The 14,542-nt window shown below is 32.8% G+C and overlaps 2 protein-coding genes and 1 long non-coding RNA gene across 9 annotated transcripts in view; 1 reads left to right on the forward strand and 2 right to left on the reverse strand.

Moving 5' to 3' along the window:
- LOC126721023 (vacuolar protein sorting-associated protein 53 A) overlaps positions 1-1,700 on the reverse strand; it is a 25,470-nt gene extending 23,770 nt beyond the window's left edge. Inside the window, exons 1-3 of one of the 4 annotated variants that reach the window (XM_050423972.1) lie at positions 1,544-1,698; positions 1,131-1,175; positions 54-149 (exon numbers count right to left, since the gene is read on the reverse strand). In XM_050423972.1, coding sequence (XP_050279929.1) covers positions 54-102 — 49 coding nt within the window. In that variant the 5' untranslated portion in view covers positions 103-149; positions 1,131-1,175; positions 1,544-1,698. Of the gene's footprint in view, positions 1-53; positions 150-251; positions 315-1,130; positions 1,283-1,543 lie in introns of those variants that run through there. The other 3 variants (XM_050423973.1, XM_050423971.1, XM_050423974.1) reach the window with 3 other exon arrangements.
- Positions 1,701-1,827: 127 nt separating this feature from the next.
- On the forward strand, positions 1,828-7,139 carry LOC126721024 (uncharacterized). Of its 4 annotated transcripts, XR_007653792.1 has the most exons (5): positions 1,828-2,177; positions 3,438-3,562; positions 5,332-5,524; positions 5,974-6,030; positions 7,068-7,139. It is a non-coding gene; the product is annotated as an uncharacterized LOC126721024 (long non-coding RNA). The 4 variants fall into 4 exon arrangements; XR_007653793.1 differs by lacking the exon at positions 5,974-6,030 and having other exon boundaries at positions 1,840-2,177; positions 7,068-7,113; XR_007653791.1 differs by lacking the exon at positions 7,068-7,139 and having other exon boundaries at positions 1,842-2,177; positions 5,974-7,061.
- A 3,055-nt stretch (positions 7,140-10,194) lies between these two features.
- Positions 10,195-13,174, reverse strand: LOC126721648 (uncharacterized). The gene is made up of 3 exons (XM_050424699.1): positions 12,952-13,174; positions 10,790-11,102; positions 10,195-10,558 (listed from the first exon to the last, which is right to left on the reverse strand). The coding sequence occupies exons 1-3, from the start codon at positions 13,172-13,174 to the stop codon at positions 10,195-10,197; spliced, it is 900 nt and encodes a 299-aa protein (XP_050280656.1).
- Between the last annotated feature and the right edge of the window lie 1,368 nt (positions 13,175-14,542).

Here is a 14,542-nt window from a genome sequence, read left to right on the forward strand (position 1 = left end):
CATAACATAACAAGAGGAACAAAATTTAGCGCGCACACACACACCCAGCAAACCTGTAGGGAACATCTGGTTGATGTATTCCAAGGTGCTTGACTTGTCCATCTTTGCTGGTAATAAGAACTGAAGAATTCCGTGCAAAAGCTTGCCCCCTAAATACCAATCAACACAAAAATCCAAAATTTTAAAGTCATTTCATTTTGGCATCATATGTCATAACACATCCGCTTCTCTTTCCCAAATGATGCACCCACCTTTCAAGTGTTGTAGACTTGTAGTGTTAATCCCACCCACTACCCGCAAAATCCAATTATTTATTTTTGTGATGCATGATCTCTTCTCTCCTTGAAAGAACAAAATGATTCTGTTCATATAGGGTCCTAATTGCATGTTGCATCATTCCGTATTTTATTGAGAGAGATTCATATGGGCAACAAGGATTCGACACAAAGCAAAGTTGCACCCCTCTAATTTACACAAGGAAAACTTGCCAAATGCTCTAACATCACACTTTGTGTAATATATATAACCAGTCTATGCTCATGCCCAAGAGCAATAACCATATATATATAAATTAACTCCCAAGCATTGGAATTAAGGAAATAAAATTGATGCCATGAAACCGTGTCCAAATCATCTATCCATACAACTAAAACTTGTACCACTTCTGATTTCTGGTTCAGCCAAATCAAATTGGTGCCCATATAACCCAAAGTAAAAATCTATAAAAAAAAAAAAAAAAAGCTTGTCATCAATTAAAAACAAACAGAAATGCCTACTTTCTCAACTTGACTACCTTAAACACAATTCAAGACCCTCACATTAGCCCAATTTCTACACTGCCCAAGCATTTACACTAAATCGAAATTGTCCCAGTAATGCAGCAGCTTAAAATTGATAAAATGGAAGTGGCATTTGTGAATTGTGATTCAGTTCTTGGAGCTAAGTTTAACTTCATCCAAACAAAACAAAACAAAACAAAAAAAAAAGAACCCAGTAAAGGAAAAATAGTTGTCTATGAATTGGAAAAAGCGAAAATTAGAAAATGGAAAGAGCGATAGTGAGTAGATCTACAACTGTAAACAACAGATCACAAATAATAAAATTGAGTAAGAGAGAGAAAAGAGTAGTACCTGCAACGACACGACAGAGGGAGGAAGTTGACGTTGTCGTTGGGACTGAGAGAAGAGAACAGAATGGAAACCAATATAAATGTGTTTCGTTTTTGTTTTTGTTTTTGTTTTTTTTTTTTAAATTAGAAAAAGTGATTTTGGATCACAAAATTGGGTATTCCCAAACTACCCCTGATATGATATATATATATCTAAAAAAAAAAAACTCCCAAGTGCACTACGAAAATCCTTTAAAAAATTGGTCCCAATCAACCGTATTAAAGTGCTACAAAAACCTCTGTTTATCTACTTCTATCTGTGGTCTGTACAGTACTCTCTCATAAACAATAAAGCTTGGCCCTTTTATGCAAAACTAAAAAAGAGAAAAATAGAAAAGCTATAAAAGAGGAGTTTTGAGAGAGAGAGAGACATACCAGCTGGTCCAGAAGCGTCGCCGGCGTGGAGTGGCTGGGCGGCGCAGCGGCGGTGCTAGATGGTTCGTGATTTTTGCAGTTGGTATGGGGATTTTTTTTCTTCTTCTTGAAACCAATGCATTTGGGTTTAGGATTTAGGATTTTTGAGATTTTCTGTTTGGTGGGGGAATCGGTGAAGATGCAGATTTTTTTTTTTTTTTTGGGGCAAACGGCACCGTTTTGCATGTGCCAGGTCATCACTTTATTGCCATTGAAACTGTGTCGTTTTGTGGCTTATTTGGCAAAAAAAAAAAAAAAAACACATCAACATGGCAGTTAACAAAAACTAACGAGTTTAACTTCTGTCCGGAGGTGGCGAAAAAAAAGTGTTTTACGCAACCTAATGAATGAAAGCCACGTCGTTATTTTACAGAAAAATCAATACACCTCAGCACACACAATCATAACTCATTAAAATCTACAATCCTCCTCACACACGATGGTTTCAGATCTGGAGAGCTAAACCCCAAATCTCCTCTCCTCCTCTCTTCTTAGCCCCGGAGCTCTACGCCGCCACATACGCCGCCGCACGCGTCGTTTCCGGCGTCTGAAAATTATGTCGGAGCCTTCGCATGTGTGGTGTCACCACCTCAAGGTGTCTTCTTAGAAGATTTGTTATTTCCCCAAATTTGGGATTTCGAAATATTGATGGGTTTGGGGTATTTTTTGGATATCAATCACTTGATTTGGTATGAGTTTTCCTGGTTTTTGGTATTTTTATGGGTTTTGATCGGATAATTAGATGGTAGGTTCAAACCCTAAAAAAAATCTGATTGTGGTTCTTCATTTTTTTTTCCCAGCTAGCTTGGGTTCTTACTTATTATCTTTCAGCTCCAAATCATGATTCTTGTTTGCTTTCTTTTTAATTTATGAAATTTTTTTGAGGTTTTCTATGTTTTTGAATCCCCTGTTTTGCTCTGCCATCTTTCATTCATTTAGTTAGTTGAATTGTTCTTTATATTAATAGTTAATACTTACATACATACCATTCATGTTCCTATAATATATATCGTGGGAAATGAGATTTTATTTATTTATTCTTATATGTTTTAAAAATGTGATATGAAATTTACTTAAACCAGATTAAATAATTAAAATTCGGTAGAATGCTATGGTACTCCTTTCTTTCTCCTCCTTTTCCTCCTTATCCCAACCAAACCATAAATGGTGCTTCGAGGAACTACTTCGTTTGTTTGAGCATCAGTTTGCTGAGGGGATGTGAGTCGGTGAGATTGATTAAATGCAATGAAGTAAAACCAAGGTAGCACCAGCTTTGCTCTAATTTTGTTTCATCTTTATAACCACGTTTAAATCGTTGGAGAAAAAGAACAATGAAACAAAATTAGACCACAGGGCAACAAAGGGTATCGAGATTGGTAGAATGCAAATAATGCAGTATATTTAAGGTGGGGTAACTTGCCAGTATTATTGAGCATAACAATCACATTTGATATCTGTCTTGCTAACACAAAATAGTCTTGCATTGAACCTACTTTCATAATAAGGATGTCTTTATCACTTCATTTTAGTTTCTACAAATACAATTCTAGATTTGTACATAAAGATTTAAGAAGGCTGACTTTTGAGTGTGTTAGCTTATCAACGTCCATGAATGATAAATCATAGATTGAACTGCCAAATGGGTGCTATCATATCGGCTAAGTTCACGAGTTAGCCAACAAAGTTTGTGTTGATGGTTACGAGCGTTCTCAAGATGTATATGACTTCTCATTCTTTTTTTTTCTTTTTTTTTTAAATGACTTCTCAAGATTCAAGTGGGTTTTTAAGTGTTTATATTGTCTGATTTCTTTTGCTAATGTTAGCTGCAACTTATTATGTTTTTCTTTTTTCCCAGCTATGATGCAGACAGGTGGTTTTGAATATTTCAGTTCAAAATGCAACTTGATAGCAAACTACTTAAGGGCCAAATTTACAAAACTCCTATGGGCTCAGGGGATAGTTAAGCGCTTAATATCACAGGTGTGTAATTGAGAATGAGAGAGAGATGCAAACATATTGACTAATAGTTCATATTATTTAAACTAAAGGATGAGTACCATAGCATTCTACCGAATTTTAATTATTTAATCTGGTTTAAGTAAATTTCATATCACATTTTTAAAACATATAAGAATAAAAAAAAAAAAAACTCATTTCCCACGGTATATATTATAGGAACATGAATGCTAGTATGTATGTAAGTATTAACTATTAACATAAAGAAAAATTCAACTAACTAAATGAATGAAAGATGGCAGAGCAAAACAGGGGATTCAAATACATAGAAAACCTCAAAAAATTTTCAGAAATTAAAAAGAAAGAACACAAGAATCATGATTTGGAGCTGAAAGATAATAAGTAAGAACCCAAGCTAGCTGGGAAAAAAAAATGAAGAACCACAATCAGATTTTTTTTAGGGTTTGAACCTACCATTTAATTATCCGATCAAAACCCATAAAAATACCAAAAACCAAGAAAACTCATACCAAATCAAGTGATTGATATCCAAAAAATACCCCAAACCCATCAATATTTCAAAATCCCAAATTTGGGGAAATAACAAATCTTCTAAGAACACACCTTGAGGTGGTGACACCACACATGCGAAGGCTCAGACATAATTTTCAAACATCGGAAACGACGCGTGCGGCAGCGTATGTGGCGGCATAGAGCTTCAGGGCTAAGAAGAGAGGAGGAGAGGAGATTTGGGGTTTAGCTCTTCAGATCTGAAATTATCGTGTGTGAGGAGGATTGTAGATTTCAATGAGTTATGATTGTGTGTGCTGAGGTGTATTGATTTTTCTGTAAAATAACGACGTGGCTTTCATTCATTGGATGGCGTAAAACACTTCTTTTTCGCCACCTCCGGACAGAAGTTAAACTCCTAACTAACCGGGGGTGATGGAAATTGTAGATGGGCAGAAAGGTGTTTGATAAAAATCGTGAAACTTGTTTGCACTTTCACTTTGCACAATTGTGCAGATCGCTATGCGCCTTACCGTGCGAAAGAGCTTCCGAAATTACAGTATTTAAAATTTTAAGGTCTTTTGCTATTTTAATTTATTCATTTGGTCTTTTATCTATACTATTATTTAAGAAGCTTCTCTTATTTGAATTCCTCATTTTTTTTAGTTCAAAAATACCCTTATACTCCTATGTTTAAATAGAGACAAAACTAATGGACAATTCGGTAAAAATCTATACTATTATCTATATCTATACTATTATTTAAGGTGCTTCCCTTGTTTGACTTCCTCATTTTTTAGTTCAAATATACCCTTACACTCCTATGTTTAAGTAGAGACAAAATTAATGGACAATTCGGTAAAAATGCAACTCTAATTCTCACTAAAACATTGCCTAAAAAGTAAGACCCCTTTTCTGTTAATTTCCAAATTGTTTTCAAAATAAAAATTATATATATATAATAAAAAAACAGTTTTTTTTTTTTTTAATATATAGATGAGATACCTATTGAGAATGAGGTTGATGAAATTGGATTAGTGGCGCTGACTTATATGGTTTTGATCTAAAGGTGGAGAAAAATGGGAAGACGAATATGACATTATTTGACAGTATAGAGTGAACTTAATTATTTTTTATGTTTAAGCATTATATAATTCGATTAATGTCTTGAATTGATTTGTATTAGCTATGAATTAATTATTTGTTTCTTTATTTTTGTTATCAGCTATAAATTAATTATTTTTGTTATTAGCTTGAATTGATTGATTTGCGTATGCTTGTAGTTAATCGAAATTCTGGAGAAGATCTTGCCTTGGAATTAAAAATATTGACTCTGCCAATGCATAGTTGGATATTGTGGAGAGGAAAGGGAGGATGTTATTGACCTGGAAGGTCATTGGTAATGCATGGAACCATTACTTTGGCATGCTCTCTTCTCCTTTTCATATTCAAAGTTGGACTCGATTGGTCTACAAGGTATTGGTTTTGTATCTCTTACGGTAGTTTTGGTAGATCAAACCCGCAACTCAGGGAGACAAGATCAATACTTGTCTTGTGTTGACTCTTTTGAATTTTCCTAACTGATTTTCAGATTTTTTTTTCTATAATATTTTTAGAGATAAAACAGGTTTTACGCTTACTTTAAACTCTCTTATAATTAGGTTACTCTAAAATAAAATTAATTTAGAAAACCATCTTCAGTTATCTTATGAAAGATAAATAATTATTTAAATAATTTAAGAAATTATATATTATTTATCTTAATTACCACGGGCTGCATGTCTATAATTATTCCATTTGGATCAATAAGAATTAAGCTTTTACTTAAACTTTAATTAATAAGGATTTACCAAAATTAAGTTGCTTAATTAAACTTATACATGCATGTCAATAATAAGACCATTCGTTCTTTTTCTTTTTTCTAGATTTATGTAACATTCTAGATGAATGAGCTCACCATTTACAAACTCCCATGACGACAAGTAAGACCATTCTTTAACCACTGTGAATTTTTTTTTTCATTGACATTATGTTTTGGTCAAACCCTTGATTTCATCTTAGGAAAAAAAATTATGCCTGCAAATTCCATATGATGACTTTATGTGTTAAGATTTTAGAGTCGAGTAAATTATATAATTTTCAAAGCATGTGGAATAACCATTTTACCCATGAGTACTTATTTGACTCAAAATTTGATTATTGGGCACCAAATTGCCCATGATTGCATAGAAAACAGATCACAAATCAAGATAGAGAATATTAATCCATGATTAATTAACATTCAATATGTTGCATAACTTTTGATACAAATAGATGAAAGATTTAGAGTTCTGATTCATGCTGGAGCATACTTGTAGAGGGTTTTTGAAAAATGACATCAAGTAATTGCCGATCCTTTCAAAAAAAAAAAAAAAACTTTAGGAAAAGAACTGATAAAAAAATTTAGAGGTCATTGTCATTTCTTTATATTATGAAGGAGATTAGTGTAATTTCCCCTTTAAAATGTTGGGAAAAAAAAGTGAACATGAGAAAAGAAGGAATAGAGAATAGATAAGTGATTTGGAAATAGTCCATGATACCAAAAGCCAAATAGTGACATTTTCTATTCAATTCATTGATAACACATTACAAATTTACAATGACATGCTTAATGAGATTTCTAAAATTTGAAAATAGATCCAACTATCATTTTAAGCTTGGAATATTTTGAATTTAAATTTCATATATCAATATAATTGATTATTATATTGCTCCAGTCACATTAATTCCTTCATTCTTCAATCTTCCAGTTGTGCAAAAGTGAATCATATTTTTTAACCATGACAACTTAGACGGCCCGTTTGGTTTGTGTTTCGAAAAACAAAAATATTTTATTGAATTTTGTTAGTTTTGTTAAAAATAATTCCCTTGGGGATCAAATTTTAATGAATACTTCTTAAAATCTAGGGTTAATGCGAAACCACCCCAAAATCATATGGGGAAATTATTCAAACACTACCCATTCTCTATTCATTGATAGATTTCAAAGATTTCAGAAGCCTGACTGCTTGGGTGATAACAAACAATAAATCTCCAGAAATGCACTGCTGACTTGGAATTTGTGTAATTAAAAAAAATAATGTGGTACTCGATATTACTGAAATCGAGTATCTCTTTATAGTACTCGAGTTTTGTGCACTCGAGTACCTTGTTGTTGTCGTTGTCGATTTGTTTTGTTTTGTTTTTTTTGTTTTTTTTTTTTGTTTTTCTATTGGAATGGCTTGAATAATCAAACTTAGTGGCTTGACATTAGCCAACAAACCATTAAATGGCTTGCATGCCCATGTCAGGAAGATGCATGATATTCAAGGAGTTTCATGCGTGAAGAAATGCAAGAGCTTGCATTAAATTTTTTTCATGAATTGTCAAAGAAGATGACTAGTAACAACACCTGACATGCAAACCAAATTCATGCTTCTTTTCTTTTGGCCGAAATGGATGACATTTTAGCCATAAATACTTTGCCATTTTCTTTGACTTGACAAGTTTCATGAAAGTGCTGAAGCTTTGGAGAAATAGGCAACCTTAGTTTGGTGGACACAATGATCACAAGAGGAAGAAGCAAACAAAGAAAGCCATTGAGTTAGATATGTGTCAAGGATGAGAATGGCATATAGCATATATAGCTGTATATATAGATAGAGTCAGCACAATAGTTGTGGAAAACAAGTCAGCATTTCCTAAGTAAAAGTTTTGTACGAAACAAAAAGTAGAAAAAGGAAAAAAAAAAAAAAAAAAAAAAACATGGGACTCGACTGTATGAGGCTCAAGTACTATAAAGAAACTCAATTTCAGTAATATCGAGTACCACATTATTTTTTTAATTACACAAATTTCAGGTCAGCAATGCCACGCTGGTGACTCACTAAAAACTCGAGTTCACTGAACTTAAGTACTGTTTAGAACTCGATTTTGTGAAACTCAAGTACTAAAAAAGTGGTAGATTGCTAAATATTTCTGAAACAGTGCTAGTTTGCCATAAATTTGGCCAAAATGTGGTATTTGGCTATTTTCACCGGCATATATATACATATATATATATATATATATATATAAAAGAAGATAATCATCGATAAGACTCATAGCAGCTTTTAGTTTTCAATACAAATGTACATCATGATGTGACCTTTTCTCTATTCTCCAAACAAGTGTTTGGTTCCATAACAAAGCCGCTTATCGAAGCTGTGTTGTTAAGGAATGCAAAGCCAGCACATTCAGATAGCTAAAAAGAGCTGCCACCCACCACCAAAGAGCCAAAAGGGGGACATTTCCTCAAACACCTTGTGTCCAATAGCTCACACATGGTTCAAAATAAAAACCCAAAGACCATATTGGGTATCATGCCTAGAGAACAAATAGCCCACATAATAGTGAACATACTCTTTTACAAAAAGGAGGAAATGAGGGTCCCAATATAAATAAGTGTAGCATCTTATAACATTTGTGCTTGATTAGTACACATCTATATACCAAGTCAATACAAAATAAGCTAACATGAGCAGCTTTTCAACTCGCCTCAATTACAAACTTTGAGTAACAGGAAAAAAATGATTGCAGTTTAGAAATTCAAGTAAATATGATCTCTGTTTTAATTTTAAATGAAGGTCTAAAGTTGGGTATGAAAAACAGTTGTACAACAAAGTGTGAAAATAGCATTATTGTGCTAACATAAGCCAATAGCATAAAATTTCAAGTATTATACAACCATATTATCAATTTTGGAAAGTGCTTACTAACAGCCTAAATATATACCCACTTCGTTCAATTTGTAATTTTTATGAGATACCAAGTCAATCAATACTATTAAGCTCAGGAACTTCATTTTTGATGTCTAACAAACCATTTAATCCAAAAAAGGAACATACCTCTAGTCAAGCTCACCATCTTCATCTTTAAAATGATTCTCCATATTCAGCCCTTCTTTGTTACTATTATAAACTTGAGTTGAGTCTTCATTCTTAAGTCCTCTCCATAATTTCATGATCTAAAGCTAAGTCTTCATTGGGCTGTGATTATTACTTACAAATCCCTTGCTTTCTACTGGCATTAGAGGACCATTCCAATAATTTTATTCACCGCCATTGTGAAATTCTGTCCCTACAAAATTGATTTTGACATTGTGGATAATTCACAATGCAATGAACATCATGGGAAAAGATAAAGTAAATGATTAAAAATTCTGAGGCAAACCACCTTTCTCTTTTTGGTGGTTTAGTTCTGTGTGTATATATATACATATATATATATATATATATATATATATATTTCTGGATTCCTATCTTTTCTAAGACTGCATTGTTGCCACTTCGGCTATTTTGTTGGCCGCAACTTTCCCTCCATTTAAGATAATTCCTCCATTGTTTGAATGCAACAAAGTCGATATTTAAGCAAAACAGTAGACATTAAAGAAATTTCATATTCCTTCACAAAGAAAATTATGTTTGCAACAAATAAAAAGCAAATTTACCCAAAAAAATAATAAAAAGGTTGAATTTGATGTAATTGTTGTAACTTGAGAATTAAGGTTACTAAGAAGCTTTATAAAAGGGTAGATACACCCTAAACACCACCCATAGCCCCACAAAGGTCCATCATTGGCAACCAACACCCAAACACACATGCAGGGCCTCACTCAAATTTTGTTCAGAACCCTTTAATACACCAACCAAAAGTAGAGTAGCTGCAAACCATCACAGATCCATTGAAAAGAAACAAAGGAGAAAAACAACAATCACCTCGAGGTTATTGCTAGCACCACAATTTGTAGGTACAATGATGAATATAATAAGCTCGTTGTAGAATTAAAATCCAACTTTAATTAATGTGACAACACATTAAGCTTCATCTCAAAAGGGAGGAAAGAAAGGAAGAAAGTTCCCATAAATTTCACAACTAGACAGCCATAATAACACATAAGATACAACAACAAAAAACTAAGGCTCAGCCTTAATGGAAAATATACAAATAAAAATTAAAACAACATTGGTCTTTCTATAAACAATTATTGTGGATGTTAAAATTACATTGGACAGATTGGAGAGATCAATTGTGCCATTGAGATTGTCTTTACAGTCAAATTAATGTATAAATCTCCAAACAAGTGGTGATTATATGTGTTCCTTGTAATTTGGTGCTTCCCCAATAATACAATTGGAATGAGCAAGATAACTGCAATCTTCACAATAGTAGAACCATTGCTTGGAATCTCGTTCTTCTTCACAAATATCACAGCAATATTCATCGTAGTCATCTTCAGGAGTATAACGGAGAGTGAAGGGATGCTCATGTTGGTTGTACCATGCAGTTTGTGGTAGTGTAGCACATTTGAAGTCTAGGACAAATTCACAAGTGGTACAATGGAATACTCGGTATTGTTCAAAACCACATATACTACACTTTTGTCCATTGTTTGTGACGGAGAGGTAAAGAGGATGCTCATGACAGGCATGACCAAGGGTGTTTAAGATCAAACTACATTGAACATTAAGATCAAAGTTGCATCTCTTACATCTGTAGAGAAAGCCATTGCACAACTGCCAATAGGCATTACACGAAGTTCCATTTTCCCTGTAAGTGAGGGTGAGTGGGTGTTGATGAAGTGGGTGTCGTTTTATTTTGGGTAATTTAGTACAAGATTTATGAAGAAAGAAGTTACATTTGACACAATTGTAAAAAGATGGAGAGAGAATAGCTCGTACGCACCCGTTGCAAATTTTGTTATTTGGAACCACATCAGTAAGCTTTAAGTCATGCTTATGGCTAAAGTGTTTGATTTCCGTGGCAATTTCAGTTCCGTCCTCCCCCATAGTGGTTTTTATGACTTTGCAAATTTTTGAGTCAACAAATTGATCTAGCTTTGAATCTACATTTTCTAGCATAGCTTTTGACTTGACGGACTCCTCCTTTTTAAGTTCCAGCAAATTTATGTCCTCAATGTTTCCCTCACCAGTAGCACAATCGAGGTGGCCAGCGAAATTGCATCTAGAGCAATAGTAAAGGCCATAGTTTGTGTCCACTTTTAGAAAATAGAGTTGACATAATTGGGAGTTAGATTGATGGAGTTCAAGAGAATGGATGAGGTTGAGGGGGTGATTGTGCCGTACAACTTTGAGTCTACTTGGGATAGAATAAGCGCATCTTCTATGAATGAAGAAACCACATGCGTTACACACATAGGGCATTCCTTTATCTTCTTTGCCACAAAGGTCGCAAGTGAACATCATCCTCTTCCAAATGGCAGTTAATGGGTGGTCGTGGACTTCTGCTTCTGCTTCCATGGTGAATGGTAAAGAACCACATTTAATGTGAAGCTTAAAGTTGCATCGGTAACAAAAATAACAGTATTCCTCATGCATTTCTTTGCAAACTTCGCAATTGCTCTTTTCTCCCTCAAGATGATTTGCCCATTCATTAAAGAGAATAAGAGGATGTAATGGGTGCAAGGGATGGTGCAGCAACCGAAGGGGTAGTTCCGCACATGATTTATGAAGCATGTACCAATTGCATTCTTTACAACTGTAGCTAGGACCCAATATTGGTTCGTTGCACCCATAACAATCTTCGCCGTAAATTCTGTCTTCATTTAAGACCAGCGGATGCTCCGGATGGGTAAAATGTTGAAGCTGCTTCATCTCCTAATGACATACACAAACATAGTGAAACAAACGGAGAGAGAGAGAGAGAGAGAGAGAGGTGCACATTAGATATTCGATTGATTTAAGTCTAGTCTGGGAGCATTTGTTTTGTTCTCTCGTGTTTTTGTAAATAGCAACAGATGTAAACATAAATGGTGAGGTGATGATGTTAGCGTTTTGGGCTTATTGTTGAACCTTCCAATCTGGATAACCCATAACACATGATGGTTGGTGGGCTTGGTTTTGCTCAAGTTTATTTTTGGGGTTTTGGGAATACTATGTGTATGTGTTGTTTTGTGGGCTTGTTAGTAAATGGTTCACACCGGATTGTGGGCTTTCATGAATTAAATGAATTGTTGTGTCAAAACATTTTTTTTTATTTAATTCTAGTTGTAGGCTAGCATTTTGTTATTATACATTAAATTTTTACCATATATTATCTTCCTCCCTAAAACATAATTCACATCTTCTCTTACTATTATCCCCTAAATTATATTAATATTTATTTATTTCTAATTATCATAAAAAGATAATATTGTTGCCTTTTTTTTTTTTTTTGCAATGTAAAAAATGTAAGGCAATGTTAGAGAGTTAAAAATATTTAGATATATGTAAGTTTTTTTTAATAGTTTTTTTTTTTTTTTTTAAATTTGTATTTTCAAGTAAGGATATGGTTATGTTTGAACAAAGTGTAGGGTTTTTAGCAAAATATTATTTTTGAAAAAAGTTATCAAGTAATATAATTTTGTAAAAGTTACCTAATTTATACAAATGATTCACATTTTCTCTCACAATTAATTATATCTAAATTATCATATTATTTAATTTTTTTTATCATAACAATGTAGTTTTGATTTTTAAAAGTTTTTTAATTAAAAACTAAGAAAAATTAATAAAAACTATTTTTTCTTAAAAAAAATAAATTAAAATTGTATTTTCAAATTTTCAAACAAAAAAAATTCAGTAAAAACCCTGATGATGAAATGGAAAGAAAAATGAGAGAAAAACTCAGAAGATAGGGAATAGACAAAAATGAGTGATAACCCAGATGGTGAAATGGAAAGAGAAGTGAGAAAAGGTGTCACTCAAGGAAGAAGACGACCATCTTTTAGAAGTTGATGGCAAAAATGCAAAAACAAAAGTTACAACATTTTTAGGAAGCATTTGAGTTTGTGTGATATATATATATATATATATATATATATATATATATATATATATATATAGAACTCTTTTGAGGTGTTGGAATGCTTTTGAGATGCTCAGTAGTAGTCTTGTCTTCATTATCATCTTCTTCTTCTTCCCGATCGTCTTCCTGATCATCATCTTCTTCTTCTTCTTCTTCTTCATGATCATCTTCTTTAGTAGCCTCTACCTCAGCTTGTTCTTTTTGTTGGTCTCCAACCTCTTTCCCTTTCTGGGTCTGCTCATCTTCACCTAAATTTGCTACCATTGAGTCACCACTTTTGCCTTTTGACTCGAGTAGTTGATCCCTTGTATAGCTAGTTGAGTAGTTAATCAAATTAGGTTTTTTTTTTTTTTTTGGGTTAAATTTCTCAAGTAGTTTTTTCTTTAAATATTTTAAATTAATATTATTTTTATTATTTTTAGTTTTTAGTTTTTAGTTAAAAAAAAATTCATTATTAATTTTTTAATTTTTTAATCAAGCTGATCTATTTTATCATGCTTTTCAAATTTAATTTGATTAGGCATATAAACTCAGCAATAAACAAAAGAGCTTAAAAATAAAGGGTTTGTGTGTGTGTGTGTGTGTTGGTATTCCTAAATATGCTAAACAAATATCTTGATAGTGAATTGCAACCGATTGATGTGAGTGATATACCTTTGTCAAAGCTACATTAGACGTAACATGAACTAAACCCATTTGACAATAAATATCTTTAATTCAAGTGCAACTTAACAAGTAAGTAGGCCCAATTGCATTTGTAAAATTTGTAAGAAAAATTAAGCAAGCAAAGCACATTAGTAGAAAAAAAAAAAAAAACATACGTACAAACAAACTTGAAGAATTAGCCATCAATACTAATAAGGAAAAGCTTCTAAGTTAACCTTAATTTCAATTTTGTTAATATGAAGTTCATATGGAACTCATCTATAACTTTTACTATATATAGACTAGATGGTGTTACTTTCAAAAAATAAAACATATTAGAGTTATTCCATTGTGCCAAAAATAAAAAGGATCTCCAACACAAAAGACAACAAATTAGATACATAAAGACCCATACTTGTACTCTCCCAACAAAGTTTCATAGTCACAAACTAAATAACTCTCTCCCCCTTGGCCCACAAAAAAGACAAAAAAAAAAAAAAAAAAAAAAGGATTTTGTAGGGGGCTCCACTTAAAAGTCTCATACTTGATATTTGCTGTTGAAGGCTAAAAAAAAAGAAAGGAAATTTTATTAGCCCCACATAAAGGTTCATTAGCTCTGCATATAGGCTCATACTTGCACTTGAAAGTATTAAGAGTGGTTCTAGGACCACAAAATATTCCTTAACTTTTTGTCACAACTTTATTATGGTAGACTACAAGTAATTGTCTATCAATTACACATGGACCTACCATTTTTTCTTCACTATTCACACTCTGTTACATCACAGTTGTGACAAAGAAATTGTTTAATAATTTGTAATACTAGATTTTTTTTTCAATATTAAAGATGTCTCAAGGCAAATAATGTACAATAGCAAAAGTATATGCCAACATCTTTATATGAAAATTTACAGTTAGGAGGGAATCTAACTTAAGTAAACTAGATGTTAATTTTTCATATTTAAGTAATTGTCTATCAATTACACA

The sequence above is a fragment of the Quercus robur genome, chromosome 4 (genome assembly GCF_932294415.1).
Source record: "Quercus robur chromosome 4, dhQueRobu3.1, whole genome shotgun sequence".
Classification (NCBI taxonomy): domain Eukaryota; kingdom Viridiplantae; phylum Streptophyta; class Magnoliopsida; order Fagales; family Fagaceae; genus Quercus; species Quercus robur.

Excerpts from the sequence above, each read along its gene's own strand:
- LOC126721648 (XM_050424699.1), bottom strand. The coding sequence starts at position 13,174 with ATGGTAGCAAATTTAGGTGAAGATGAGCAGACCCAGAAAGGGAAAGAG. Across the intron at positions 11,103-12,951 it reads CATTCCAACACCTCAAAAGA|TGGACACAAACTATGGCCTT; the intron begins GTTCTATATATA and ends ATTTTCTAAAAG. Across the intron at positions 10,559-10,789 it reads AATAACAAAATTTGCAACGG|TTTGATCTTAAACACCCTTG; the intron begins GTGCGTACGAGC and ends TGTTCAATGTAG.